Consider the following 26,715-nt stretch of genomic DNA (forward strand, 5'->3'; position numbering starts at 1 on the left):
GCATTCAATGCCGCCCCCCCAACATCAAAAAAACCTTCATCTGATTCCAAGAGGGGTCAAGAGGAGTGATAAACTCCCCCCCTCTCTCTCTTTGCACACACACACACCTACATACACAGAACTGTGACCTTAAACCTAGTTTGACTATGAGGCAAAAACATCATTCCTGAAATGGTAATCATAATGACAAAACAAGAGACAACGTGCACTTCTATGTCTAGGAGTGCTACAGTATTTCCCTCTCAAATACATATAATACAGATAATTTACATACATATAATTTGTAGCTCAGAGAACAAAGCATATTTGATAAGGAATTACAATTAGGGAAATTTATCATCTCAGGAAAGAAAGCACAACACTAAAATGAATCCTAGGCTGAGATTTAACACCGTAATCTGTAATGTCAGACAGAAAGAATTTCTTGAACTGACAGAAAGTAGCCAGGTGACAACAGACTCCCACAAGGTTTGTTTGAGTTTTAAAAGTATTTCCCTGTAATTAAAATTCAAACAAACTGTTCTCAAACACAAATCTCCACATGCTATTGCGCACAATAAGGTTCAAGTTGGCAAGAGAAAATTCCTCAAATATCTCCACTGATGAAGAATAAGATAATGATTTAATATAGTCACACAGTGTGTTTGACAGTTGACATCATACAATGATTGGCTGAGGCTCAAGAGGTAGAGCGGGTTGGCCGTTAATCAGAAGGTCGGCGGTTCAATCCCTGGCTCCCCCTGGTTGCGTGTCGAAGTGTCCTTGGGCAAGATACCAGTGTATTTCAGAGTGAGTGTGAATGTTAGTTCCCCTTCGAGGGAACTCGAACTGCGTCGGTTACGACACTATGGGAACGCCTCTAGGCGAAGCAGGTCTGAACGTGAATGAAATCACTCCAATCCTATTGGCTTGTTGCTAGAACGGTAAGGTGTGACGGAATAACCGGAGGAGTATAAAGCACACCTGTACACACTCATCATTAGCTTTTTTCTATTCAGCAGGTGCTCTGTATGTTGTTTGAAGAAAGCTTTCAGTCCTACAAGCAGTATGTCTTACCTGAAGAAGAAGTCTACCAGCATGTCCGGCAACCAGATGTACAGAAGGTGTGTTTTTTTTCTTGCCCTCGGTACATCACAGATGGAGATTCTCATGAGATGTGTGTCTCATGTTTGGGGATGGAGCACGCCCGGCAGCTCTCGAGGGGGCTGCCTTCGCCCATTGCGAAGCCCTTTCCGTGCGGGTACTGAGGTACAGCATGGCTCTCTCTTTTCTTCTTCTGAGGATGGCCGGATGTGTTTTCCCCGTGCTGCGGGCCCTGCGGCCGCTGAGGCGGCCCGGCGGCTTCACGCATGGGTTCACAGCGTGATCTGTCGGAGGATTTCGGGACGGCTGAGGCTTTCTCCCGACCGCTGGCTCCGACACTTCCTTTCCTCGTTCGGGAGCCCGTTCTCGGCTTCTCCCGCTTGCGGTTTAGATTGCTCACCATGGCAGTGCTTCAAGCCTACCAAGCCAACCTGCTACAGGAGATGGTTCAGAGGGGGGGTCCCTCTGAGGAAGATCTGGTGGAGCTTCGCAGAACCACGGAGCGTTAGACGCAGGGCGAAGCATTCCGCCAGTACCTCCCTCGCCGGTCTGGACCCAAGGCAGCTGAGGCTGCCAGGCGTAGGTCCCTTCCCTCTACGAGCTCCTACGGAGAGGAGAGGAAGCAGAGTGTCGCTTTTCGGGGCCCCCCCCCCCCCGAGGAGCTGGGGCAGCGAGACTGTGCTCTCACCCTCAGCCTTCTGAGAGACGCGATCTGAGGACCGTCATCCAGTCCCGACGGAGTTCAGGGAAGACCGGGGTAGGGGAGTCTTTTTCCCTCCCGGTACATTCGTGGCCGAGGCTACGTCTGTACGCTTTTCCCCCAGTCGCTCTGCTCCCGGGGGGTTCTGGAGCGGGTCCGCCAAGACAATGTCGGCCTACTGCTCGTGGCCCCGTTCTGGCCAACCCGGGTGTGGTTCTCGGACATCATGTCGCTCCTGGACGGCCCGCCGTGGCGGGTTCCTCTGAGGAGACCTGCTGTCCCAGGCGCAGGGCCGGGTTCTTCACCCTTGCCCCGCCATATGGCGACTGTGGGTCTGGCCCCTGAGGGGGGCACAGTACCTAGAGGCGGGTCTAACAGCCGGAACAGTCGAGACCCTCTTGAGCTCCAGGACCCCGTCCACACGGAGGATGTACGGCCTGAAGTGGAGCGCTTTCTCCACTTAGTGTAGGGAGCGGTCGGTGGACCCTGTTACCTGCCCGGTGGTTCAGGTACTTGAGTTCCTCCAGGACCGTGGCAGCTATTTTGTCTTTCCACACACCTCTGAGGGAGGGGTCCTTGGGGAAACTTCCCTTGGTTGTATGTTTCCTCCGTGGCGCCCAGTGGATGAGACCTGCGACTCGGTCCAAGGTTCCCACTTGGGATCTGGCAGTGGTTCTTGGGGCGTTGGCTGAGGCCCCCTTCGAACCCCTGGAGTCAGCTGAGGCTAAGCACTTGACCCTCAAGATGGCCTTTCTCCTTGCTATCACCTCTCTGAGGAGGGTGGGGGATCTCCAAGCGCTTTCGGTTTCCCCACAAAGCCTGGTGTTTGTATCCTGCACCCTCGTCCAGGATACATCCCTAAAGTGCCTTCTTGTGCGGCAGGGTCCACAGTGCTGCAGGCATTTCATCCTCCACCTCATGTGACGGCGGAGGACGGGAGACTTCATCTGCTCTGCCCTGCCCTGTCAGAGCACTGAGTATTTACACTCTGAGGTCCTCCCGTTGGAGGAAGGCTGACCAGCTGCTGGTGTGTTTTGGGTCTCCCAGGGCCGGGCTCCCTGCATCCAAACATACTATTAGCAACTGGATTGTTCAGAGTATTTCCCTGGCCTATCAGGTGCGCGGTTTGCCTTCACCTGTGGCTATGAGGGCTCATTCTACCAGAGGCATGGCGGCCTCTCGAGCCCTCCTTTCCTCCGGCCTCTTTGCAGGATGTTTGTTTAGCGGCTGGCTGGGCCACTCCGCACACACTCATTCAGTTTACAGTCTTGACCTTCCTTCGGCACCTGGCACTCGTGCGCTCTCCTCTTAGTCGTGCCACTTTACTGCACACTGGGGCAGGCGGGGTTTTCGGCACGGTTTAGTGGGTATCTCGTTCCCATAGTGTCGTAACCGACGCAGTTCGAGTTCACTCGAAGGGGAACGTCTCGGGTTACGTATGTAACCCTGGTTCCCCGAGAAGGGGAACGAGACACTGCGTCGGTTACGACACTATGGGAACGCCTCTAGGCGAAGCAGGTCTGAACGTGAATTAAATCACTCCAATCCTATTGGCTTTTTCATAGAACGGTAAGGTGTGACGGAATAACCGGAGGAGTATAAAGCACACCTGTACACACTCATCATTAGCTTAAACTATGAAGCAGGCGCTTCAGGCGGGGAGAGAGGTGCGGCGGGCCGACGCAGTGTCTCGTTCCCCTTCTCGGGGAACCAGGGTTACATACGTAACCCGAGACGTTTCCGTTTGAGCACTTAGGCTCAGTGTATGAATGTGTGTGACTGGTGAATGCAGATGTAGTGTAAAAGCGCTTTGAGTGGTCGAAAAGACTAGAAAGGCACTATACAAGTACGGAGCATTTACATTTATCATGTATTACACATATGTATTGTAATTCTGACCCAAATTTAGTTGTGGTCCCAAACAGACTGAGTTACCCAACCAGAACTACAAAATGTTATGTACAGTTTCCAATTCTGAATAGGGAAAAGAGATGTCTACATTTTAACTTCATGTAAATTAAGTCAAAACAAAATGTTAAATTCTTTGGAAAGGGAACTGATTTTGTAACTCCCAAACTCTGAAACCACACAGGCTCTGTTGAGCTATGTAAGTGTACTAACCCTTGGAAGACAGATTTTCTCTTTAGGGATTATGTAACGCATTTGAATTTACAGTTTACAAGAATGCAATGTTTTCCTTGACTTCTCAAATTACAAATGGCTGTTTTTCCTGCAGTAAAGAGGAACATAAACTAGACATCATCTTGGAATGGGACCACACCAGACACAACGGCAAATCGGTGTGTACGGTGCAATGGACCACATGACATGAGAGAAGTGAGAATCTGTTTTAGATCACAATGACTGACTTCTTTCCAATCATCAGACATGAAGAGTTTAGGATATGCTGAAAATGCTGAAATAACAGACAATATTACAATATCAGCAAACGTCAAAATCAGTGTGGTATGTTGCACATCACTGAAACATTTAAAGTTGGATGGGTCAGTGGTTTTGGATTATTGTATTGAAGTTGAAGACCACAGATCAGAGGTAAATGAACTGCACTTCCAAAGCGCCTTTCCACTCTTCTGCTCATCAGAAGGAGACTAACACACACAGCAAGTCGGGATTCAGTATCTTGCCCAAAGACACTTCGACACGGAGACTGGAGCAGACAGGGATCAAACCTCCTGAGCCACAGCCGCCCCGTCATAGCAATATAGCCTACTGTGTCCTGGAAGACAACCAATGTAGGACGCCAGTTTAGGACACCTCACAATACCCTAACTAGTGTGTACCGAAGTCTTTTTCTAGCATTGTTTTCCTTGAGTAAGTATATCCTCTTACCTGTTAATTCCGATTTCTATTGTTTATTGTTTAAAACAGAAGGACTAGTATCAACTGTACTTGCTTGTACTTGCAACTTCAGTCCTTCAGAGGCCTGAAGGACTGAAGTTGTTTTTTGACAGAGAAAGGGACTTGTCTCTGCTAAAGTGGTGCTGTCTCTGAGTGACTTTCTGTTTAGTTTATTGTAAAGCATGTGACTGTGAAACACACCTCTTCCCAGTTCTGATCCACCTCTTCGTGCAGGTCAGCTGGTAATCTGTTGTTACTTCTTGCTGGTATAGTGAATTTGACAAGATGAACAGATTTTGTTTCACACTGAAATTACAGTAAGCAAAACTTATTTTCACACGAGTCACATTCAATTCAACTGTCTGTCTAGTGGTTAGAGCTAGAAAAGAGAGCAAACTCTGTGGAGAAAACACAAACAAAACACGTATAAGAGATTTAAAAAACATTACATTATCAGTTCAGTATTATTTTTACAGCAGATGTATGGCTGATTGTGGACTTTCAAGGAGTATGCCACTTATAACTAGTAAACTAGCAGTAAAAAAAAATATTTTTAGAACTCTGAAGGATCTCAATTGACCATCCCAGTGTTTTGGCAAGTTTAAGTATCTTTTTACAAACTGTATGTTGTAGACCTGAAACTTGCTTGTTTAAAAAAAAAAAAAAATCCATCTCAATGAACATCAGTGTAGTTTAAGTCAAAAACTGATTTAAAAGGTTCATACTGCATTTTGTCAAGATGTAATATTACAACGCAGATTGGACGTTTACTCAAGCGAGTTTCAAGAATGCTTTTAAAAATTAAATACTTTATGATGCATGAATGAAAACCAACAGCTGAATGGAAAGTAGGAAAATACCTAAAAAAGATGTGCAACACTACAGCATGGTCAGTATTGTAAAGTATTTGCAGTAGAGGAGCAAAAACTCCTAAATCACAGTAAGAAGTTCAACGTAAATATATTTTTTGAAAATGCAAATTGGTACTTATAGTGTATGTTGTCCTCAGTTATGTATTAGGACAGAGTGTGTTGCGAGTTGCTGAGCTCACCCAGACATGATGCAGAAGAGTTCTGTGGTAAGCAGCTCATCAGATCCTTTAGAGGGGACTTCCAGAACTATCACGGCCTCTGGTGGCGATGTTGGGGACTCTCAGCTCATGTCAACTATAGCCCGTTGTGAAAGAAGGATCCAGATCCCTTACTTAAGTAAAAGTATACCTCAATATTAAAAATTATACATTAAAAGAAAAAGTCTTTTGTTACCCTGTTAAAAACATCAAGTATTTAGACCTATAATAATAACAATAATCTTAATCCACAGTGGAGTAATTCCAGCTGTCAGGTTACTGTTGTGGAGTAAAAACAACAATAGTAGCTTCTGAAATATAGTAGAGTAGAAGTATAATGTAGCATAAAGTCAGAATGCTCAAGTGAATGCGTTACTTTCCAGCACTGACAGTGTCTGAGAACAACGGATTGCATTTCTATTAATGCAACCTGATCGTCTCATCAGTGTGGAATAGACATGCTTCAGTGTGCTCAAACTGACCATAAGGATAATTGTTGAATAGCTAGCTTGATAAGGAAAATGACTCACATGTTTATTAGAATTATGTTTAAAGTGTTTATTGAAGGATACACTGGCCTTTGAGGTGCAGTTCACTCACTCAACCCTATTACTCTCTCATTCTGCGGCCTAGGAAGACACAGACCATAGACTTCACAAGAACACACACGCCCTTAACATTTCCCAAAAGCTCCTACACCCAGCCAGTAAAACACTGTTGCTAATTGGCCGGAGGGGAAGTTTGGGTGACGGCCATGATTCCAAATGAATTAGATATCCAAACGAGAGACAATGAGGACTTGTTGGATTCTCACATAAAGTTGATAGCACCTGGAGCCACACTCGATAGGAGTAAACTAAGATTTATAAACACAGGAGGCCCGGGTAAGGGGGGCCTGATAAGGGAAGAAGACTTGATTTGTGAACACAAAGGAGACCTTGCGAGGAGGTTGCAACACTGAAGGTCAACATGTGATGTCACACACAGCACATTTGTATTTGTTTTATTTGTTTGAAATTGAAAAGAAAATTGAAAATTTGTGTCTCATTGAAAAGAATACCATTTATATTAAAAGAACTACAACTCATCTAAGTCTAAGTTACAGTTACATTCAAGAGAACTGAGTGTGAGAGAGAAGGCCCATAAGGGCTCAGTCTGAGGGTTTTTATCTCCCACAATATGAAATGTTCAGCAATGTTGACATTATGTACAAAAACACATCTGACATACACTCATACAAGTGTTTCCCATTTACTCTTCCTATAGTCCAGCCAGTTTTATCTGACTTCGTTTCAGTCCGAAGTCCAGCAGCTTCTTTCTAGGCTGCAGCTGCTGATTTGGCTCCTGTCTTTTATTCCATTTGCACACAGTTTATAAAGAATTTTTCATGTGAAAATATAGCAAAGTACAATACTTGAAATAAAAAGTACATTAATTAAAGTAAATGACTCAAAATGATTTTCACCCTTGTAGTTATGTTACAGCTTTGACAGGGAATTCCAACAATTCTGGACCCAATAATAATTAGGGATCCAAGCAGCGAAGCTGCTGGAGCCCCATTGTTTTTGTTCTCATTCTTCTTCTTTCTTCTTTTTCTCCGCTAAAAATGTTTGGGCAGCAAATACTGCTGCACGAAAACTCACCAAAATGGGCAGGTAGGTTGCAAATTCCACCCATTACTCAGGCAAAAAAAAAAATGGCACTCATAGACCTCATGGTGCCGCTATAATAATCAACTTTTTAAGTTTTTGCAATTATCTCAAACGGCTTCATTTAGAGTCAAAATTCATCATTTTAATCTCTGGATTCATCTGCATCTTTGCTCCAATAGTCTTCTGCTCTAAAAATGTCAAATTATATGACTTTTTATCACTTAATTTAACTTGTCCCTGACGGTTTCGCCAATCGACCTGAAACTTTGGTGGATCATCTATGGACGTCGCTGATCAAAAGTTATCAAAAGAATTTTGATACGCCAATCTGTTTTTTTCTCCATAAATTTTTACTTTTGTGTCTTTATGTATAATTTTACATAAATGTCTGTAAATCAAAATTGGCTTAAGCTATTGTCACCAACAGGGTGCGAACTACGGGGGAGCCGGGGGAGCTTAGCTCCCCTTAATAACACATCAGCTCCCCTAAAAGCATGATTTGTGTCGGGTCACTACTCAGTTGATGCATAAAATTTGGTAATGATTGCTCAAAGTGGGCGTGGCTTATTACAAGAAATGTAAATTTCTAGACATTTCTCATTTTTAAACTTCAAAAAATGTAAGAAAATCACCCGTACATCCTCGAGAGCTGGAAATGTTGCCTCACTGCAACCTATGGTCAATTCAGAAGTCAGTCACTCTATATTTTTCAGAATATGCTAATAAAATTAACATCTATATCTCAAGTCTTTCTTCAAACGCTACCAAAATCAACACAGACAATCTCTAGATGGCCGATTTCAAGTGTTTCAAAGTGTTTTCAGATCGGTCAAACGGTGAGTCTGCAGTGATATTCAGTATCTTGCTCTAACTTGTACAGTATGCACAGCATTTTCTTTTTTGCTCAGTGTTGTATACAATGCAACCAAAATAATTGACAACACACCCCAAACCGGCAGAATGATGTGTGATGTTTTTCAGAATTTTCTCACCAACGATTTGACAGTTGTAAGCGTTCTAAGTTTAAACTAACAAAACTATCCAGGTCTGGCACATGTGACGTCTCTACCTCAATATGTAAGAAGGTGTGTTAAAACAGCCTCTCACCAGTAGCTCAGCCGGTTAGTCATCTACTCTGGAGATCTGAAGTTCCAGGGTTTAAAAGACTTGCTGACAATGGGGTTGTTCAGATCATAGTAAGTCTAAAGTCTCTATTTCATTTGGATCCTGTGATACTTTCTTCCTATTTTGTGCAGCTTAAACTTTAAATCTTGGAAACACAAAATGTCAATGTGGGTTGAACATTTCACCCAGAAGTCAGGTACATAAGATGACACTCTCTGATCTCAAGGTAATGTTGTAAAAATCAAGTTTGCATTTCCGCAATAATCTTGTAGCAGACCTAAAAATTTTAGTTATGCATTTTAATAAATTTATGAGAATTGATACCCAATTATGAATTAATATTCATAAAATCAAAATTTCCTCGTTAAGGGCACCACCGGAGTTGTTATAATCCTAGAGTCTCAGGACCTCTAGGTAGTTTTGAATAATTATACAATTATTACTAGTGATCAGTTAATAATCGCTCAATTATCTTAAATCAGTCAGTCAGTCTCATATCTAAAGGGTCAATTCTCTTGGCAGGAACTAGAAATAGGCAACACACACAGCTCTTGATTATATTACAGTGAATTTATTCTCTAACTAAAGGTGATAAAATAAATGGTTGGATACAGGGAACATAAACATTTGCTGAACAATGAGCCTGGAGGTTCGATTGTGGGAAGCATTTGACTCATACGGCATAGAAGAGCTAATGAAAGTAAACTAATGCTATAATTTGGGAGTTAAAATGGACATCTGATCACAGGACGTGTGTTAAGTCTTACTGCTTGTCGACAGCCTGCTTTTGGCCTGTTGCTGGTCCCACGCTAGCTGCCGATCCTGGCTTTTTGCTAGGGATTCTCCAGGGTTCTCCGTGTCTGATTGAAAACGCCTCCTCCGTCTGGCAATTCGGCTGTTTGCAGGTTTCCTTCGTTGTAGCTGGCGAGACCACGTGGCTTGGTCTGACCTCGGTGAAGTTGGCTCGACGAAAAAGGCTTAAAATGGAACTTGGTCGTTCCTGAATTAGTCCAGTGTAACTTAACGGACTGATAACTTTAACAAACAAAAGAAATAAAGAAAATGAAACAAACTGAAGGCAGATCGATGTCTCGGCACTTCAGGTGTGTAGCTTCAGGCGAACAAAAGGCCTGTTTGTTTCGCTGGCCGAGTCTGGGCGTTGCCTGGCGAGGCACGCTACGCGCGTGCCGAAGCATCCAGAGGGCAGAGTGGAAGAGCCAACAGCGAAGAGAAGAGGCCAGCGAGGTCGCTCCTTTGTTGCCTGGGGCGTGGTTCCCCAGAGGGCGTCTCAGGTTTCCCAAGGGACTGCCTTTCTAAACTTAATGTATAAAAAGAAAAGAAATCTATTTGCACGTATTATAATCAAATATTTTCCAGGAAACAACTGTCACATTATTGGTCAGGATATTTATACATTTAACGGCATTTCCGACGAGGGCATGTAATACTTATTTCGTCCACTTGGGGGAGCTCAGGTTACATGAGGAAAGCTTGGATTAAATCAAAGATCGTCTCTCCTTAGGAACCGGGGAATATTGTTGATTCATCCTTAAATTCAAGCTGGCGATTAAGAGTATAGTAAAACCTTCCTTTGTCATCATTTCTAAAGAAATTTTGTAGGAAAGTATTATGAACAAGCATTGATTACATCAGATGAAGGAGTGTCTTGCTGAAAATAAAAACACTGCACAAGTAACTTTCTTTTCAGCACTAATATCAACAACAGATAGCAACAACAGTTAACATAACTACTCAAATAGAGGCAAACATAACCCGGTAACTAAAGATTTAATTAAATGCTTTGAGTCTTTGGAGACTGCAGTCCTTTTACATTGAAAGTTCAGTGTCTGGACCATGTCACACTTGGGTGAGACAGGGGTTTTCCTTTTTGATGTGGTAATAAACAAAGAATAAGGTCAGTTGCCATGGAAACGTGTGTGTGTGTGTGTGGGGGGGGGCTGTTTGATAGGCTGTTTAGGGAAATGCCAATGGCTGGTTCCTGTCCCTTTGTCAGTTTAACAGTCAGCTTCGGAATCAAAAAGGTGCCAGTTTTATGGTCGGGCTAGCACTTAGAGAAAGCAACTTTGACCCCTCCCCATCTTCTCTGGGGAGGAGAAAGGAATTTAGGGTAGCTCCAAATTTATTCAATGTAAAATGCACAAATCCACACCGTTGTTCACTACAATCTCAACGTCCAAATTCTTTCATCACTTTAATCTCTCAAGTCGTCTTCGGCTGTTCTTCTCCTCTGAAAATGTCAAATGTTGCATTTACTTGGATCCCGATCATTGGCGCTCGCGGCTATATTTTAAAATGAGACTGTGACTTCTAGCAGAGATTTTTCTTTGACAATCACTTGTACTTGAGTATGAGTTGTGTACTCCATGGCCTCCAGGGAGTCAGTAAAATGCACACTGATCAGTACACTGATCCACTTGCAGTGGTGCACTTATCCACGGCACTTACTCCACTGCATTATGGTTTAAGGGAATATTACAGTAGGTACACATATGTAAGAGGACTGTATGGATTGTGTACTGGTGAGGTGTGTCTGACTGTTGCCGACCGACTGTAGTGGGCCACCTGGGCAAAAAGTACCAGGGCCAATTTTTTGTCCCAGTCCAGCCCTGAGCAGGAATACTGTTTACCACGTCCAACATCTTAGTTCAGTGTTAGTACGCTTACACTGTATAATTATTGCTAAACATAAACTGCAGTTGAGGCTGATGGGATTGTTTAGGGATTAGTTTGCAGGTATTTTGCAAAGTACTGAAATTTGACCTTATGTTGGTGATAGCAAAATGATCACCAAAGTTATTACAATTCATCCTGAGAGAAACAAATGTTTATACCGAATGACAATCTATCCAATAGCTGTTGAGATGTTTCACTCAAAACTACAAATGTCAACATCATGATGGCGCTAGAGGAAATGTCAGTAACACAACACTGTATTCTGTTACTTAAAGATTTCAACTCCATATTTAAAGCACTACCAGTATGTACCAGTAAAGATGAGAGAATGTGAAAATTGGAGTTCTGAAACTTTATTTCAGACTGGCACAAAAGCAAAGTTCCTTATGCTTAACACACAAAAGACACACAGCTTGTCTTGACTTTGGAGACATTCCAACAGGTAATATTCTCTTTACAGGTATCTGTCATTGTAGACAGATTAGTCACATTTTATGTTTGAATATATAGAGCACTCACTCACTCCACCACTGTTTTAGTGTTTGAGCAGCACTGTTAATTTTCAAGAACATTCTCCAGTCCTAAATTCACTGTACATTGTCCTATTACACCTTCCACCAATGTTCAAGTAAGTCCTGAACTTCACATGCTTCGGGTCCCCCTGTGGCTCAGACATGGTATGTTCTACAGACATCAGCTGTCACTCTCTGGGCGTACCAAGGAGAACCTTCCGGAAGGGTCTGGGATAAACCACTTCTCCCAAAGATCCAAATGAACAGCAGGGTAATTCCACGGTTTAAATGGGCCGTTCCAGTGCAGCAGGTGCGCCTCTTGTAGGAAGCTCTCTAAATACCGGGCATCTGGACTCCAGCCTGGGCACAAAGGAAAACTATTTTGTAGCTCTACAATATTTTAGGTTTCTTTATGTCTGCAGAGTTCACATCACTTGCCAAGTGGAATGCAATATTAGTTACTTCTCTATTTTTAATTTGTTAATTACCATTTTAATTTAATTAACCTTGTTTATAATGTATCATTGTTAGTTTACTACTGACACTGGCATGTTGTATGTAGCATAAGTGTCTGCATAGGGGGTTGATCTGTAATAAGCTCTGCTAACTTTATTTTTATTGGAGCCAAAAGTGATGGTATGTGCCTCAGTTATGCCACACCACAAGAGAGAGTGTACTTGTGTATTGTTTCTCCGTTATGGCATTTTACAGGCCCACTTAAGGGACAGCAGTTTTGGGTATGTTTTCAGTTTGGTAATTAAACATAAACTTTCGATAAAATAACACCACAAATCTAATTATGTACATTTACAAAGCCAACATCTAATGTATGTCTTTATTTCACAAAATTATGAAATTGTTTTGTTTGTTTAACATTATAATGACCTAATTGTCATTCTAGACAGTATTATGCCATTTAGGAACTAATACTGAAATGATTCTGCATGGAGTGGAGGAGTGATGATCTTACCCAGGTGTCTTACGTGCCACAGTGGGTCCAGTGTTGTGTATTTGTCATGAAACACTATTAGCATGGGTGGAGTCGCAACGCCTCCCGCCATGGCACTGCTGTAAATGTTCTGTCTGGTGGAGAGGAGGAAGACAGTTTCTGATCATGCAGATGCTTTCACTGCTCCACAATTATGCTAAAAAATATACATACAAAAATGCATATTTATGTTACAGCTGCATACATGAAATGCGGTTCAAAGTGCAATAAGATGAGATACAATAATTTAAATAATATAAATAACATTACAATAAATTAATGAAAGAAGTAAATGGTACATGCTAAAAAGAAAAATATAAAGTGGTGCAAATAGGCTGGGTTGGAGTAGACTTTTATCAAGTTTCCTTTTGGGTGTATTGTGATCATATCACAAGCCAACAAAAAGAACCTGAAAGCAAGTGGACATCCAGAAAATCTGTAGTACAGGCCACTAATACATGACAGGGCCTCCTGTACAATTCAATCAATTAACATATACATAAAATCTACGTGAAGCTAAACGGTTTGTTATGGTCTTTAAAAATAGGCGACACTGATGTTAGATTCTTGTTGGTTACACTGGACTCCAATGTTAACACGTAAAACAAAGTCATGTTTGTGAGTATATGTACATCTCTTTTAGCTAAAGTTAAAGTAAAACCATTTAAATCTTTGTTTGGTTGAAATTAATAATATGTTATTTAAGAGCAGACAAACACAAAGTCAGGAAGCATAAGCCACTACAGATTTGTGTATGAACAGAAATGTATAACCATATAGCATCAGCATAGCTGTTAAGGTTAACAAAATGTTAAAATGTCGGATGAAATAACCACTAGGGAAGCATGTATTTAAAAAGCAGGGGAGAAGAATGTAAAATCTTCTGACACATAATCTCTAAGATTAAAGTAGATAATCCCCCCTTTTTCTGATTTGAATTGTCTGGAATCTGGAGAAGGTCACTGGTCACTGTACGTACCTGAAGTTCTCCTCCATCCATTTCTCCAGCTGTTTGGTGATCTTCTGTGTCTTCCATTCGCTCATATCGGCCACAAACACTCCAGGGTTGAAAGAGCAGTCTCTGGGGTGGATGCCCAGATCTTTAACTTCCTGTTTCCTAAAGTCCAGGAAGCCCATGTAGGTTGTCTACGGGAAGAGCTCAGAGGAGAGGACGCCATATTTCAATTACCAAATCAGTCTTTTCAAAGGTTATCAAAATTCACCTGAGAAAATTACTCTTCAGGAATTTTACATTCAGTATCAATTCCTATAATGCTCAAGTGAAAACCCTGTGATTATGAGTTTACAGCTAATTTAATTGAATTATAATATACAAAAGCAAAATGTGCTGCACACTTTTATTTACTGACGCTAACAAAAAGCGAATCAATCAACATTTATTTTCCATTAGTTTCCATTAGATCCATTACTCCAGGTTAGATTTTTCAGACAAATGCAGTGCACACCTGTTTCTACTTTCCCTCATCAACCCTGCTATATTAAAGCCCATTTCCACTCACTCCTTGCCAGATTGTCAAAGTTGTTATTGTTGTTTCATGCCTTTGCTTATGGACCACGTGTACCTGCAACTAACCAACAACCTTTAAGGTTCAGTGTTTAAGATTTAGTGGCATGTGGTGGTGAGGTTGAGGTGTAGTGCTGTTTGTCCTTTTTGAGCTACTGTAGAGGTCAATGGAAGGGGGGACCCGCGGTGTATGTAGAAATGGCTTATTCTAAGATAATAAAAACATGACGGTTCATTATGTACGGTCTTAATACACCACTGAAAACATAGCTATGGATCTTATATTGCATTTCTTCAGTCAGTAGATCCTCAGAGATATTACACACTGGACCTTTAACTCTCTCCCTCCCTCTCTCTCTCTCTCTCCCTCTCTCTCCTTCACCCCAACCGGTGGAGGCAGATGGCCGCCCACCCTGAGCCATGGTTCTGCTCGAGGTTTCTGCCTCTTAAAAGGAAGTTTTTCCTTGCCTCTGTCGCCTAGTGCTGCTCTTGGTGGGAACTGTTGGGCTTCTGTAAATATCATCACAGAGTACGGTCTAGACCTGCTCTTTTATGAAAAGCGCTCTGACAACTGTAGTTGTGATTTGGCGCTATATAAATAAAATTCATTTGAATTGAATTGAATTAACCCTAGAACTTGTACCTATACCTCCCTGCCTGCCTGCAAGTTTCTGTATGTTCACTTTTGTCGATAAATCTCTGAACTCTTCCTGCTTGCCTGGACTGTCTGGCGTTTTAGTCCTTCAGCCTTTGTTGCTGGAAATCACCGGCCATTATAAAAATACATAGAAATCCACCTGCATGCCGATGCTGCGGACCATCTCATGTGTGGAGGGCAGGTCGCAGTCAGTGGCGAAAGCAGCAGCATGACCCGGCTTCAGTTTGATATTAAACAGATCCTTGATGTCGCCTAAAAAGCATGAAAAGCCTTTAAGTGGTACAGTATATACATAGATATACATAATTAATACAAAATCAATGTATCAAAAAAACAACAACCTTGAAACAGTGTGTGAATTTGATGTTAATGAATGTGGATGAGAGCTTAGTGGCTTAGAGGTGGAGTGAGTCGCTCACTAATCAGACCATTTACCATAACCATTTGGATGTTTGTGATGACCATTATAATGTTTATCCTTAAAAAAAAGCATGTATTCATAGCTTAAGTTACCACCAAATGTAATTTAAACTTGTTTTAAAAAATATTCTGCATGGTGATCTGGTGATCAAATCCAACTGTAGCACCACACGTCTGTTAAGTTTGGGTTTAATCATTAAAAAGGCAGTTTTATCAATTAACAAACCTTAAATTTAATCTTTAGGATACACAGTATGGAATATATTTTCACAGGGATTCCTTCCTACCTTGATCATATACATACCCTGCACAATGACATCATCATCTAAGTATATCACCCTCTTATGGTTGATTTCGAGCAGAGGTATGTAAAAGCGCACGAAGTTGAGCTGCAAAACAAAAGCAAAGTTATTTCAGAGTTATACATTTAGATTGTGAGGTAGCACACAGCGTCTGTGCATGTAAGGTTTGTATCGATACGGGAACAAAGGCAAACCCAGAACTCACTGGATGTAAGAGCTCAGGTCGAGAGGAATCTGGCTTCACCTTTCCTTTCAGAACCATGGGGTTAAATTCCAAAATCTTATATTTGATGCCTTTCAGTTTAGTCTTCTCTATGTACTGCCTGGGAAGATGCAAAGAACGGATGATTGGGCAAATAAACGTGGAAGTCATCGTAATAAGCAATAATACTGGGATGTCAGGTTGCCCAACCAAACCCCAGCCACATATCTTCACCACATGTGGAACAACTACAGATTCAGTACATTTACGGTATAAGAGTACAAATCACCTGTGAGTTTGAAATCATCACTTCTTGCACCTTTAAAGATTAATGTTTAAAGTGGCACACCTTGTTAGTTTCACGGCATCCCGAAGGGTAACTATATAGAAAAACACACTGGCGTCTGTGTTGCTATAGACGCTGTTGATGGTTGCCATGGTCGCACCCATTCGCTCCTCCGATGCACAGATGATAATGGGGACGACATTATCCGCCTCTGACACTCTCACTGCAGGAACTCGCGCTGCTCTTCCGAGGCTCTTCCGGTGATCTAAGAGGTCATTAGGGAGGGGAGGTCGAGATTGCTTTGTGCCATTTCGGATGGTGTGGCATAAAAAAAAACATGCGTCCACTGTCATGACTGTCAAACAACTGCGTGCTTTAAGATGACCGTGGATCAAAGTCGAGAAGGCTGGCATTGTTCTTTTTTTTTCTTATTGTCAACAAATCTCATGAGAAGACCCAAACCAACAATGTCTAAGTCCATTTCTTAATATTTTCTGACTGCCCTGCTGTATCTGTGGTTCTCTGTCTCAAGCCAATAAGTCAGTACTAAACACTTAACTAAAAACACTTCACAAATACATAGAGTCATCTTTAAAAGAAAGCACAGCTGAGCACTTTAAGTATTAGCGAACGTTTCTCAAAGAAGAGTAAATTGTAGTAAATGCATTTGTGGGGAACTATTTTCAGCGGTGGATTAATCCACATTTAGTGGTCTTGTTAGTAATAAGGGTAGCAGGATGGTGCATGTGAGACTAAATAAACTACAGTGTGTGCATTAATGGTAATATGAATGAGAAGGATGGAAGGAAGGAAGAAAAGTGTGGCTGACTGGTGTGTTTTTACTAGTTTTTGAACAATAGTGGAGCTCTATGGCCGAAAAGAAGATGATATACCCGATGTTGGAGCTACACACGCAATACTTGTGAGCAGGATCGATTCAATGTTGGTTTGGGTCTTTTCATTGGTTTTGCTGACAATAAGCAAAATAGAAAACATTGCCAGATTTACTCTTTAATGTGATGACATGGTTAAATTTGCTCTATAAAGGTTTAAAGGTATAAAGGCTTACCTGAGAGTTTGGGCCGAGTGGAGACTCTGAGCAGTATACTGTGCAGGAGGAGACACACCATCAGCACCAGCAGCACCAGCAAGACTTGGTTAACTGAAACGCAGGAAGAGGCAGGAGTCGGCGTCTACTCGTCTTACTCTGTGTACCATGTTTCCAAAGAATATACCCCACAAAACATCAGAGGGCCACACATAATAATAGATTTTATTATGGATTCATCTCTTTTTTTCAATAGTTTTATCTAGAGAATGTTGCATAAAAATGAAATTGCCCATCACAGGGGCACACAGCCCTAAGTCACATCTTCATATTGCTTGTTTTGTCTGACCAACAGTCCTAAACCCACAGACATTCAATTTACAACGATCTTAAACAGAGAAAAGCAGCAAATGCTCACTTTTTAGCATCTGGAACCAGAGACTGTTTTGCATTACTGCAGGTTAAATGGCTTTAAGGGCTATTTGACATTTTGTGGAAAAATCCTTTTTTGCTTTCTTTAAACTGTTTGTCGAGTAATGTCACGTAACTCCACGGAAATCAAATAAATTGTTCTTCTATTCGAGTACAAATAAAATAAATGATTATATGTTTATGAGCGATTTTACATGTTCTGATAGGTGTATTGTTTTTACTTAACAAACAACCACGAGACTGTTTTCGATCTTCTCAAACTCACAGCAAGAAAACTAATATGTCAAATTATTCACTTAAAGAGGTCATATTATGCTTTTTGCCTTTTCCCCTCTCCTTTATTGAGTTATATCTCTTTTTTGTGCATGTATAGGTTTGCAAAGTGAAAAAGCCCAAAGTCCACCCCATCTCCCACAGAAAACTCTGCTCTGAACTGCCTGAAAACAGCTCGTTTGTAGACAGAATCACGCGTCATAATGCTCGCCTAGCGGCTAGTCCGACACGCCCTCAAAAACAGCAGTGAGCTGCAGCACACAGCTCTCCTCTCCCTTCCAAACACTAGCTACCCTCCAGGCAGTCAGGTGACATAAAGTTGTTACTGTGATGTAGAGACAGAGCTCGGTTAAAACTTTATGGATGAAAGATAGTTGATAGTAGATGAAAGAAAGTCACAGATTTAGGGCCTGTGTCCACCAAAGCGTTTTTTGCCAGCTGAAAATGCCAGCTGCTCTTCTGAAAACGCCCAGCAGGGAGCGCTGACAGGCGTTTTTGAGGCACAGCGTTTTTTCCGACTGTTCTACCCAACTTTACTGTATGTAAAATGTCAACACAGAGTAGAGTACTTGCTCTGGCTCTGTATGAAGAGAAGGCTGAAGCAGGTAGAGAGAGGACGGACTCGCCATATGTGGGTTCATGAGATTTAGTGGGCGAGGAAACATCTCAGCGAGTACCCCCGTTTAGTCCAAGAGCTGAGGTTCAACGAAGTCCAGTTCCAGGATAGTAACCGTTGCTACGGTGTGGTGTTTGTCCTCCTCTACTGTGATTGGACAGCTGACTAAAAAGTGAAAGTGACGAGCGCAGCGTTTTTCCCAAAGTTGAACATTTTTCAACTTTTTCAAAAAAAACTCTCAGCTCTCAGTGCATTCCCATTGGAATGAATTGAAAAAAGACGCTGGCGTCAGAAGAAAACGCTTTGTTGGACACGGGCCCTGAGAATTCCCCACTCTGAAACTCTTGCTCCAGTCCGTGTTGCTAAGCTGGTAAGGGGATATACAGCTGAACTGAAGCCATGTTTACCAGCTTTTCAGGGCCCGCCCTACTCTGCTTTTGATAGGCTAGTAATCTTGTAGAGGTGAGATGTATCACTCCATAGCTAAAACGAAGCATTCAACACACAGGGTGAAAAGAGAGCTGCAGCAATGTGCAGTGTGACAAAAATATTGTGTTTTTTGAAAATTAAACCATGTAAAGCTGTTCTGGTACAACCCCTAAATAAGGTTTTGAATCTGAAAATGAGCATAATGTGACCTCTTTAATGAACTTTAAAGTTATTACCAAAATGTTGTTTATATTTTACAAAATTGTTGTTATAATTTTACAAAATTGTTGTTTAATTTTACAAAATTGTTGTTATATTTTACATTGTAGTTAATAATTTTCATTTGTTCTAGCGCTAACCATCAGAATAAAAAGCTGTGCACATTGAGTTGAAGTTTTACTGTAATGTTGTTATCTCATACCAGTAGAAACACACATTGTGTTTGACTCGTTCCACTCGTTCAGTCAGGCAGACCAGAGAGGAGGAAGGAGGATCAAAATACCCATCTGCAACCATTTACAAGACACTTTCATCATCATTTCTGGCAGCTCATTCATGAGCCATAACTTATTCTGCACAATATGCTACCTGAGGAGCAGCTTTACACTGAAACATTGCAACATGCAACAGAACTTACTGTTTTCAGATATTTTAAACTGAACAAAATTATAAATGCAACACTTTTGTTTTTGCCCCCATTCATCATGAGCTGAACTCAAAGATCAAAGACTTTCTCCATGTACACAAAAGGCCTATTTCTCTCTAATATTGTTCACAAATCTGTCAAAATCTGTGTCAGTGAGCACTTCACTCACAGGTGTGGCATATCAAGATGCTGATCAGACAGCATGGGGATTGCACAGGTGTGCCACACAGCTCTGTAGCGCTGTTTGTTCATGTTGGCTATGGTAGAAACATGACGACAAAATACGCAAACTCCATAGAAGGGGTGTCTGCGGTTTTGTAGATATAAATGTCTCATTCTAAGGTAATAAAAACATAACGGTTCATTATGTAAGGTCTTTATACACCACTGAAAACATAGTTATGGATTTTATATTGCATTTCTGTCAATAGATCCTCAGAGATATTACACACTGAACCTTTAAAACATTAATCTACACGGTTTTAACTTGAAAACAGCAGCAGTTGTTACAGTTTTTGTATTAACACATTTAAAGCATGCTTAAATTTTTGTATAGTAAAGTTTTGTTTTGGAAGCAAACGCCTCTCAAAGTATCTTGCAGGCGTACATGTACTCTGCTGTTTTCACACACGATAGAATCATAACATTTACTCCTTTACAGCCCGTCATCTGGTTACCCCATCATACCCTCCCTCAGAAACACACCCACATTGGGTGCATGCGCATGCAGATGTTCCCATCCCTGGTGAGAAATGTGGGGGTTCCTTTACTGGCAATTGCTGCTCCAGCTATAGCAAGCCTATTGTCGATAGGAGTGTTAAACCACAAGCTGTTTGTGACACTGCCCATCAACAGGAACAGAAGACAATCACTGAAATTTCTACTTTGTTTCATGTAAATGCATATAACCAGAGCATAAATCAGTCATATTACATTTGTCTTACATTTTTTTTTCACTTACTTTTTCTCAGAAGAGCCATATTTCATGTTTGCTTCCAGCAACACCTGCAAACACACACACACACACACACACACACACACACACACACAGAAGGAGAAATAGAGGGCTATGAAGTCACTCATGAGAAGTTGTAGAGAAACAAAGGATGAAAGATCCCTTGGCCTTAATGTTGTATGGAGGGTTGGGGGATTTGGCCGTTCCCTCAGTGAAGTATTAACACAGCTGAAAGTGAGTTTGATATTTATTAAGATGACAGGCCTCATCTGTTTTTGCAGGAAAAAACTTTCACGAAACACGGGTCAGGGTAAACATGGCTAAAGAATCAGGTTTTTCCTGGAGAGATCTAACTGGGTCAGCCAGGTTTTTCTTAGCCCCTTAACCTGAAAAGTGACATCATTACAGTGAATGCCTGAAATCATCAGATGACTGTGAATGTTGCAAATGTTGTACCTCTTGGCTGTGAGTGGTTTGAAGGTACAGTCGTACAACTTGAGCACTCATAAGATCCCGTGGAGCTTTAACTTAACGGCCACATAGAACATGTTTATACTCCAAGTGTCAAAATGGGAAACCTGCAAAGTTCTAAATAAACGCTTCCAATGCTGTGTTTTGAAGATAAAGACAGGATGTTTGAAGTTCTCCTTCTGATCTAAACCTCCAACAGTTTTCTGTAGCAGTGTGACTGAGAGAAATACATTTTGTGACATATACTTTTGCATAATATGACCAGACCAGCAGTAAACTCACTGAGGCCGAATGCCAAGAGACACTGGACAACACGTGGCTGTATTTTGTTCAAAACCTTCCACCACTTCCTTCCTTCCTGGTGCCAGGGATTCATCAAGGGATCTGTTTGCCTCCCAGCCTTTTAAACTTTTATATAACTGCAAGAGAAATGCTTACACAATGAATGAGTAAACGCATATCTCAACAGTCTCACAGCTTCAAAATATTTAGCTCCTCTGAGAATCAGTGTGTTTCACTGACCTCATTGTGTGTGCAATCAGTGTAAAGTGGTGGAACCTCAGCAGGAAGCAGCGCACTTTAAGTTGCTCATAAGTTAAACGTATCACACTTACGGTGGCCTGTCTGCTTTCATGTTTCACGCTTCCTCTGAAACCTGCAGACTCTAACTGAACCTCAGCAGGCGGATGACATGAAACAGAACATTCAGTCTGTGTCGTGCATTTGTTTCAGGTTTGTTTGTCCCTGTTAGAGCAGCCCTAAACATCTGGAGCTGATTAGCTTAAGATACACTCCTTCCACGAGGCAGGACTGCCTAACACGCTGTCTCTGGCCTGCATTTGAACAATCAGCAATCCACTCACTCCAAATTACAACGTGTTCTCCAATCTCAATGCATTCATAATCACATTGTCAATGTTTTTTGCAGAATTATACCACCAGATTTGAACTCACATGATTTTATGGCAGCAGAATTTGTCAAATATTTTTACTAATGTTTAAAAAACATTTTAAAACAGATTTTTTTAGGATGGCATTTTTATAATGTCTCAACTCCTCGCTCTCACATCTCTCCATACACTAATGTGTCCACATGTTTATGTGCATATGTGTGGTGAAGCATGTGTACAAGGTTTTGCCACTTTACCATTTTACAATTATATTTGTTAGTGACTGCTTGAGCTGCTCTGTTTTAATAGTTATTTTATTACTTTTGCTTGTCTTACTCTCTGTCTTATATGGCTTCTTTAAGACATCACCGAGGAACTACATGACTATATATTGATTATGTAGCAACTATAGTTACTGGCTAGGAAAAAACGAACAGAAGTTCCAAAGAGTTTGCACATAACTGTGTGTGTGTGTGTGTGTGTGTGTGTGTGTGTGTGTGTGTGTGTGTGTGTGTGTGTGTGTGTGTGTGTGTGGGTTGTTGGTCCACACCAAACCACAAAAGTCATCACACTGCAAAAAATTCCAAACCGGGATAGAGTTGCTACCTTTTTCAGGACTACATTTCAGTACAATAGAAAAGGTCTGTAAAATTTCACTAATTTGCAAGGGAGTTCAGTTGTTTTGGGGATTTTTTTTAGGGAAGAAATAAGCTAAAGGTAGGCAAATCACTTCCCTTATGGGCTATGGTATTAAAAGACAACCAAAAAACATGACCCATAATTCCACAAAAGTATTGAATGGCATTGAAGCGGCATATAACTCTGTCATGCATTATGCGTACAGATTTCCACTTATTCTTAAGGATAAATGTTAAAAAGACTCATTTTAGTCTACAGCCTAAAGATCTACATTTTTTTCAGTGTACCAGTACAAAAAGTTCCCTTGTCTAGCAATAAAACAGGGTTGCTTATAAAGCACAAAATACAAGATTCATACAGTATTTCACAAAATATAATAGACATATAGAAGCAAAACTCATAAAGTATGCACTTTAGAAAACAGAGATAAAGTAAGGAGGCCTGTCCCTGTTGGGTTTATATGTCTCAGTCATACAGTGTAGCACAATTTAAAGCACATTTAAAACGTCAGAAACGTATGTACTCACAAGAGAACGAGGGTGGCGTTGTTTATGGTCAACCTCAGTCCTGGTGTTCATGGTCCATGTTGTAAAACCTCTGAGGACTGAGACTCACCCTCACCAACAATCTCACTTTTCTCCTCTCCCACCTCCTTTCTCTTTCTTCTCTCCAGATGTGAGTCATCTTGCTCACCAGCGCTCTGATGCCTCACTGTCCTTCAGCCAGCAATAGATTAGCTCACCCCATTTCTCATATTCATATCTGTGATACTAAAAAAAAGTAAAAAGTAAAAAAAAAAAAGGCTTTGAAAGCAGTAATTTACGGAGCCCGGGAGGTCTGAAATGTTTTTTGAGAATAACACGGACCACACTCTGTTGGCTGCGAAATATAATTAAAGGTATTTATTATGGCAGTAGGCTACTGGCCAAATTACTTAGGAGTTACAAAGTTATAATGAAAACAGTTCTGGGGTCGAGCCAAATCGCACGTCATCTTAAAAACTACATTTCCCATAATGGCCGGGGTGTCGCTCTGCTGGAAAGGACGACTAAAGTTTATCCCTTAAACTACAGAGTGGGTCGTCATATTTGTCAGGTGTGTCATGTGAGTTAGGCTGGTGGATGTATCTGATGTTGATCTACAAATGATTTTCTGCTCATTAATAATGTTTGAATTGATCAAAATCAATGATCAAATACGTACATTTTTACGTGTGTTTATCTTGATTTTTCCACCTAGAGCACATTGTAACTTCATACGTGCCGTGCTTATATATTTAAAATTGCAACAAACAACAATCTAGTAACATTTATTAAAGTTATTAAGCCTTGAAGACGGAAATATGCCACAAATGTTTTTTTTTGTTTTTATTTTTATAATCGGTTTTCTATGTAAAATGCGTACCTGTGAATATTCCAAACAACATCATATTTATTATATTATTCTAGTAATTGTAAGAATAATAACGTTTGTTGTACATTTTTGTATTGCTTTATGTATGGGAAGATAAGTAATATAACATTAACAGTGTAAGGTTATGGTTGGCCACTTAATTCCGCTACTCTGCGTAGTAAACACTTCTTCCAGCAAGTCTTCAAGCAGTTGAACTTAGAACTGAGTTAAAGTAGTTTTTCATTTTTGCCCCTAGGTTACTTTGTGTTCATGCAGCAGTCTTTCACCTCCACCCAGCATGGAGGAGAACACTTTAAAGCTGCTGGCGAAGCTCACTCAGGAGGGACAGTTAAGCTCTCTGGAGGAACGGATATCCTCGGGCGGCTCGGCGGCGGTACAAACCGTCCGGAGCAAACACTTCGGTCGGTCAGGAGACACCCTGCTGCACTACGCGGCCCGGCAGGGACACCTGGACATTGTGCGGTATCTAATAAAGCGGGTAGGCATGGATGTGGAGACGTACAATAACGACTACAAGAGGCCGCTGCACGAAGCTGCGTCCATGAGCCACCTGGCTGTGTCAGCTACCTGCTGCAGGAGGGAGCCAAGGTGGACAGTCTGAAGAAGGCGGACTGGTGAGCATGAGTACAGAAAGCTGCTCGGAATGAGTTCGGAAGAAATAAAAAAACAAACAAAAAAAACAACCAACAACGTGACAACCCTATGATGGAGACATGTGGTGCCCCCTGTTGATTTTAAAAAGCACTGTCACGCTAAGGATGCTAGCTCCCTTCGATAGCTCAGTTGGTAGAGCGGAGGACTGTAGAGGCTTGATGCTGAAATCCTTAGGTCGCTGGTTCGAATCCGGCTCGAAGGAGCACCGTTTTGATTGCAAATCGTTTATTTCACGAAACTTTTGTTCAAGAGTCAAACATTTGAAGAAAACAAAGAAATAAAGAAAAACACCAATCTGTCGCAGCCCAGTTTGTTGTTATATTTGACTCACAGAGCCAAACGTCTGTCGTTGTGTTATTGTTTTTATTGTTATTGTTTTTTTGCTTGACGATGGTGACCATCTTTCAGAAACCCAAAGGGTCTGTTTAAAACATAGGTTTAAAAGGATTTCCAGAAGCGTCAAACACAGCTGCCCATCTAAATCTAAAAGTATTCCCTTGCCTGGATCAAGTACAATGCCTTAACCAAATAAAGTTAGATGATTATATACAAAAAATATATACATACTATACATTAATGTTGTTTTCTATTCTTTTGTATTTTGATGTGTAATGAGTTTAATCTTTATACATGAGGGACACAAGCAGTGTCTAATCTCTCATTATTAGAGCTAACACAGAATTTAATTATTTCATAATTTCAAAACTGAAGGAAAATGTCACAACTAAATTTACAGTTTATTGGACGATGTCTATTCTAAGTTTAACTAAAGATTTGATCATTTACTGTGGAATGTTTAACACTTATATTTTCTGATCCATCCCACTGTGGTGATGGGACTGCCACTTTATTTACATTTCACTTGGTTAGAGTAGTTTGTCAGTGTTGCCTTCTCTCTCTCTCTCTCAGGACTCCACTGATGATGGCCTGCACTCGGAGAAACCTCAACGTGATCCAGGAGCTGCTGCACCATGGCGCTGACCCTGCACTGAGAAACAAGGACGGCTGGAACTCGTTCCACATCGCCTGCAGGGAGGGCGATCCTCTGGTCGTACAGCACCTGCTCCTCGTCACGCCGGACGTCTGGAGGACGGAGAGCAAGACGCGCAGGACACCACTGCACACTGCAGGTAAAGTCCTTAGATGCTGGTTCTAGTGATGGATATGTCATGTGATGGCAACATCTGGCACACACACTCAACAATTTCCAGAATCGTTAATCTCTTAGATATTCTGTTGTGGCCAGATCTCCAAGTGCGTGTTCGGTGAAAAAAAAAACAATCTTTTACCCTGTTTTGTGAGGGACCTTTTGCGTTCATTGTCAGATTATAACTAAGTTTCTCTCTCTCTCCATCATTCAGCAATGCACGGCTGTGAGGAGATTGTTAGGATCTGCTGGAGAGGTAGGTGAAATTTTCTTTGGGGAATACTTCCTTAAAAAAAATGTGTGAAATGTTTCAGTTTTGGTGTGTGTATCCCCAGAACTTTTTCTCAGAATTTCCAGCTCAAATGCCGTAAAATGATAAATAAGACCAACACTTACGAACATAAGATTGTTGGCTCGATCCCTAGTTTGGCAGGATGAATCTGGGTGGCGGAGAGTGAACTGGCAGCACGTACTCCTCACTCATAACCACTGCAGAAGTGCCCTGAGCAAGGCCCTTGACCCTAACTGCATCAGTGGAGCTGCTGAGTGTCCACCTGATCAGATGGCAGCTTACAGGTGTTATCCTGAATAAATGAAACCTGCAACCTTTCTTTGGCCACATGGGGGCAGCAGAAACAAGCTATAAACACAGTGACACCTCTTAAGTTGAAATGACCAATTTGTGAGCAGATGATTTTGCTCCACTGTCCAGCTCTTTAGCTGCTAAATACTCCACTGTGTCACCAGCTAGCTGCTAACTTAATATAATATTAAAATAGAGCGCGCAAACACAATCTATGTTTGACAAACAATAACAGTACACGGTCCACTTACTTAAAATTTGGAGCTTTCAGCTGCATTTGAAAAATTCAATTCAAACCAGCTTTATTGGCATTCATGTATAAAACAGTATGCCAAAGCTACATATAAATTAAATAACAATTCATTTCATACATTTCATTAAATAAGTAAATAAAACAGTAAAAGTTGTTTGTGTGGGTTAATAAAAAATAAAATACTACTACTA

General features: G+C 41.3%; 2 protein-coding genes, 1 non-coding gene and 1 pseudogene across 7 annotated transcripts in view; 2 read left to right on the top strand and 2 right to left on the bottom strand.

Annotated features, from left to right (window-relative positions):
* kcnc2 (potassium voltage-gated channel, Shaw-related subfamily, member 2) overlaps positions 1–26,715 on the bottom strand; it is a 186,324-nt gene that overhangs the window by 68,513 nt on the left and 91,096 nt on the right. The gene's annotated exons all lie outside the window — the stretch shown is intronic.
* LOC119918199 (glycosyltransferase 8 domain-containing protein 2-like) lies at positions 11,520–23,136 on the bottom strand. Its single transcript, XM_038738808.1, has 10 exons — positions 23,002–23,136; positions 20,481–20,524; positions 17,145–17,237; positions 16,139–16,340; positions 15,793–15,910; positions 15,590–15,674; positions 15,005–15,117; positions 13,662–13,828; positions 12,665–12,777; positions 11,520–12,054 (listed from the first exon to the last, which is right to left on the bottom strand). Exons 2-10 carry the CDS (start codon positions 20,497–20,499, stop codon positions 11,876–11,878), a joined length of 1,089 nt encoding a protein of 362 aa, XP_038594736.1. The 5' UTR covers positions 20,500–20,524; positions 23,002–23,136; the 3' UTR covers positions 11,520–11,875.
* Positions 24,052–26,715, top strand: part of LOC119918173 — a 24,295-nt pseudogene continuing 21,631 nt past the window's right edge.
* Positions 24,656–24,743, top strand: trnay-gua. Its single transcript is given in 2 exon segments — positions 24,656–24,692; positions 24,708–24,743. It is a non-coding gene; the product is annotated as a tRNA-Tyr (tRNA).

The sequence above is a fragment of the Micropterus salmoides genome, unplaced genomic scaffold (assembly GCF_014851395.1).
Source record: "Micropterus salmoides isolate LMB-PRFRI ecotype aquatic unplaced genomic scaffold, ASM1485139v1 Ms_hic_scaffold_23, whole genome shotgun sequence".
NCBI classification, from domain to species: Eukaryota; Metazoa; Chordata; class Actinopteri; order Centrarchiformes; family Centrarchidae; genus Micropterus; species Micropterus salmoides.

Coding starts and splice junctions, on each gene's coding strand:
- LOC119918199 (XM_038738808.1), bottom strand. Junction 15,675..15,792: donor GACCTGAGCTCTTACATCCA/GTGAGTTCTGGG, acceptor TTTGTTTTGCAG/CTCAACTTCGTGCGCTTTTA. Junction 13,829..15,004: donor TCCGCAGCATCGGCATGCAG/GTGGATTTCTAT, acceptor CTCTTCCCGTAG/ACAACCTACATGGGCTTCCT.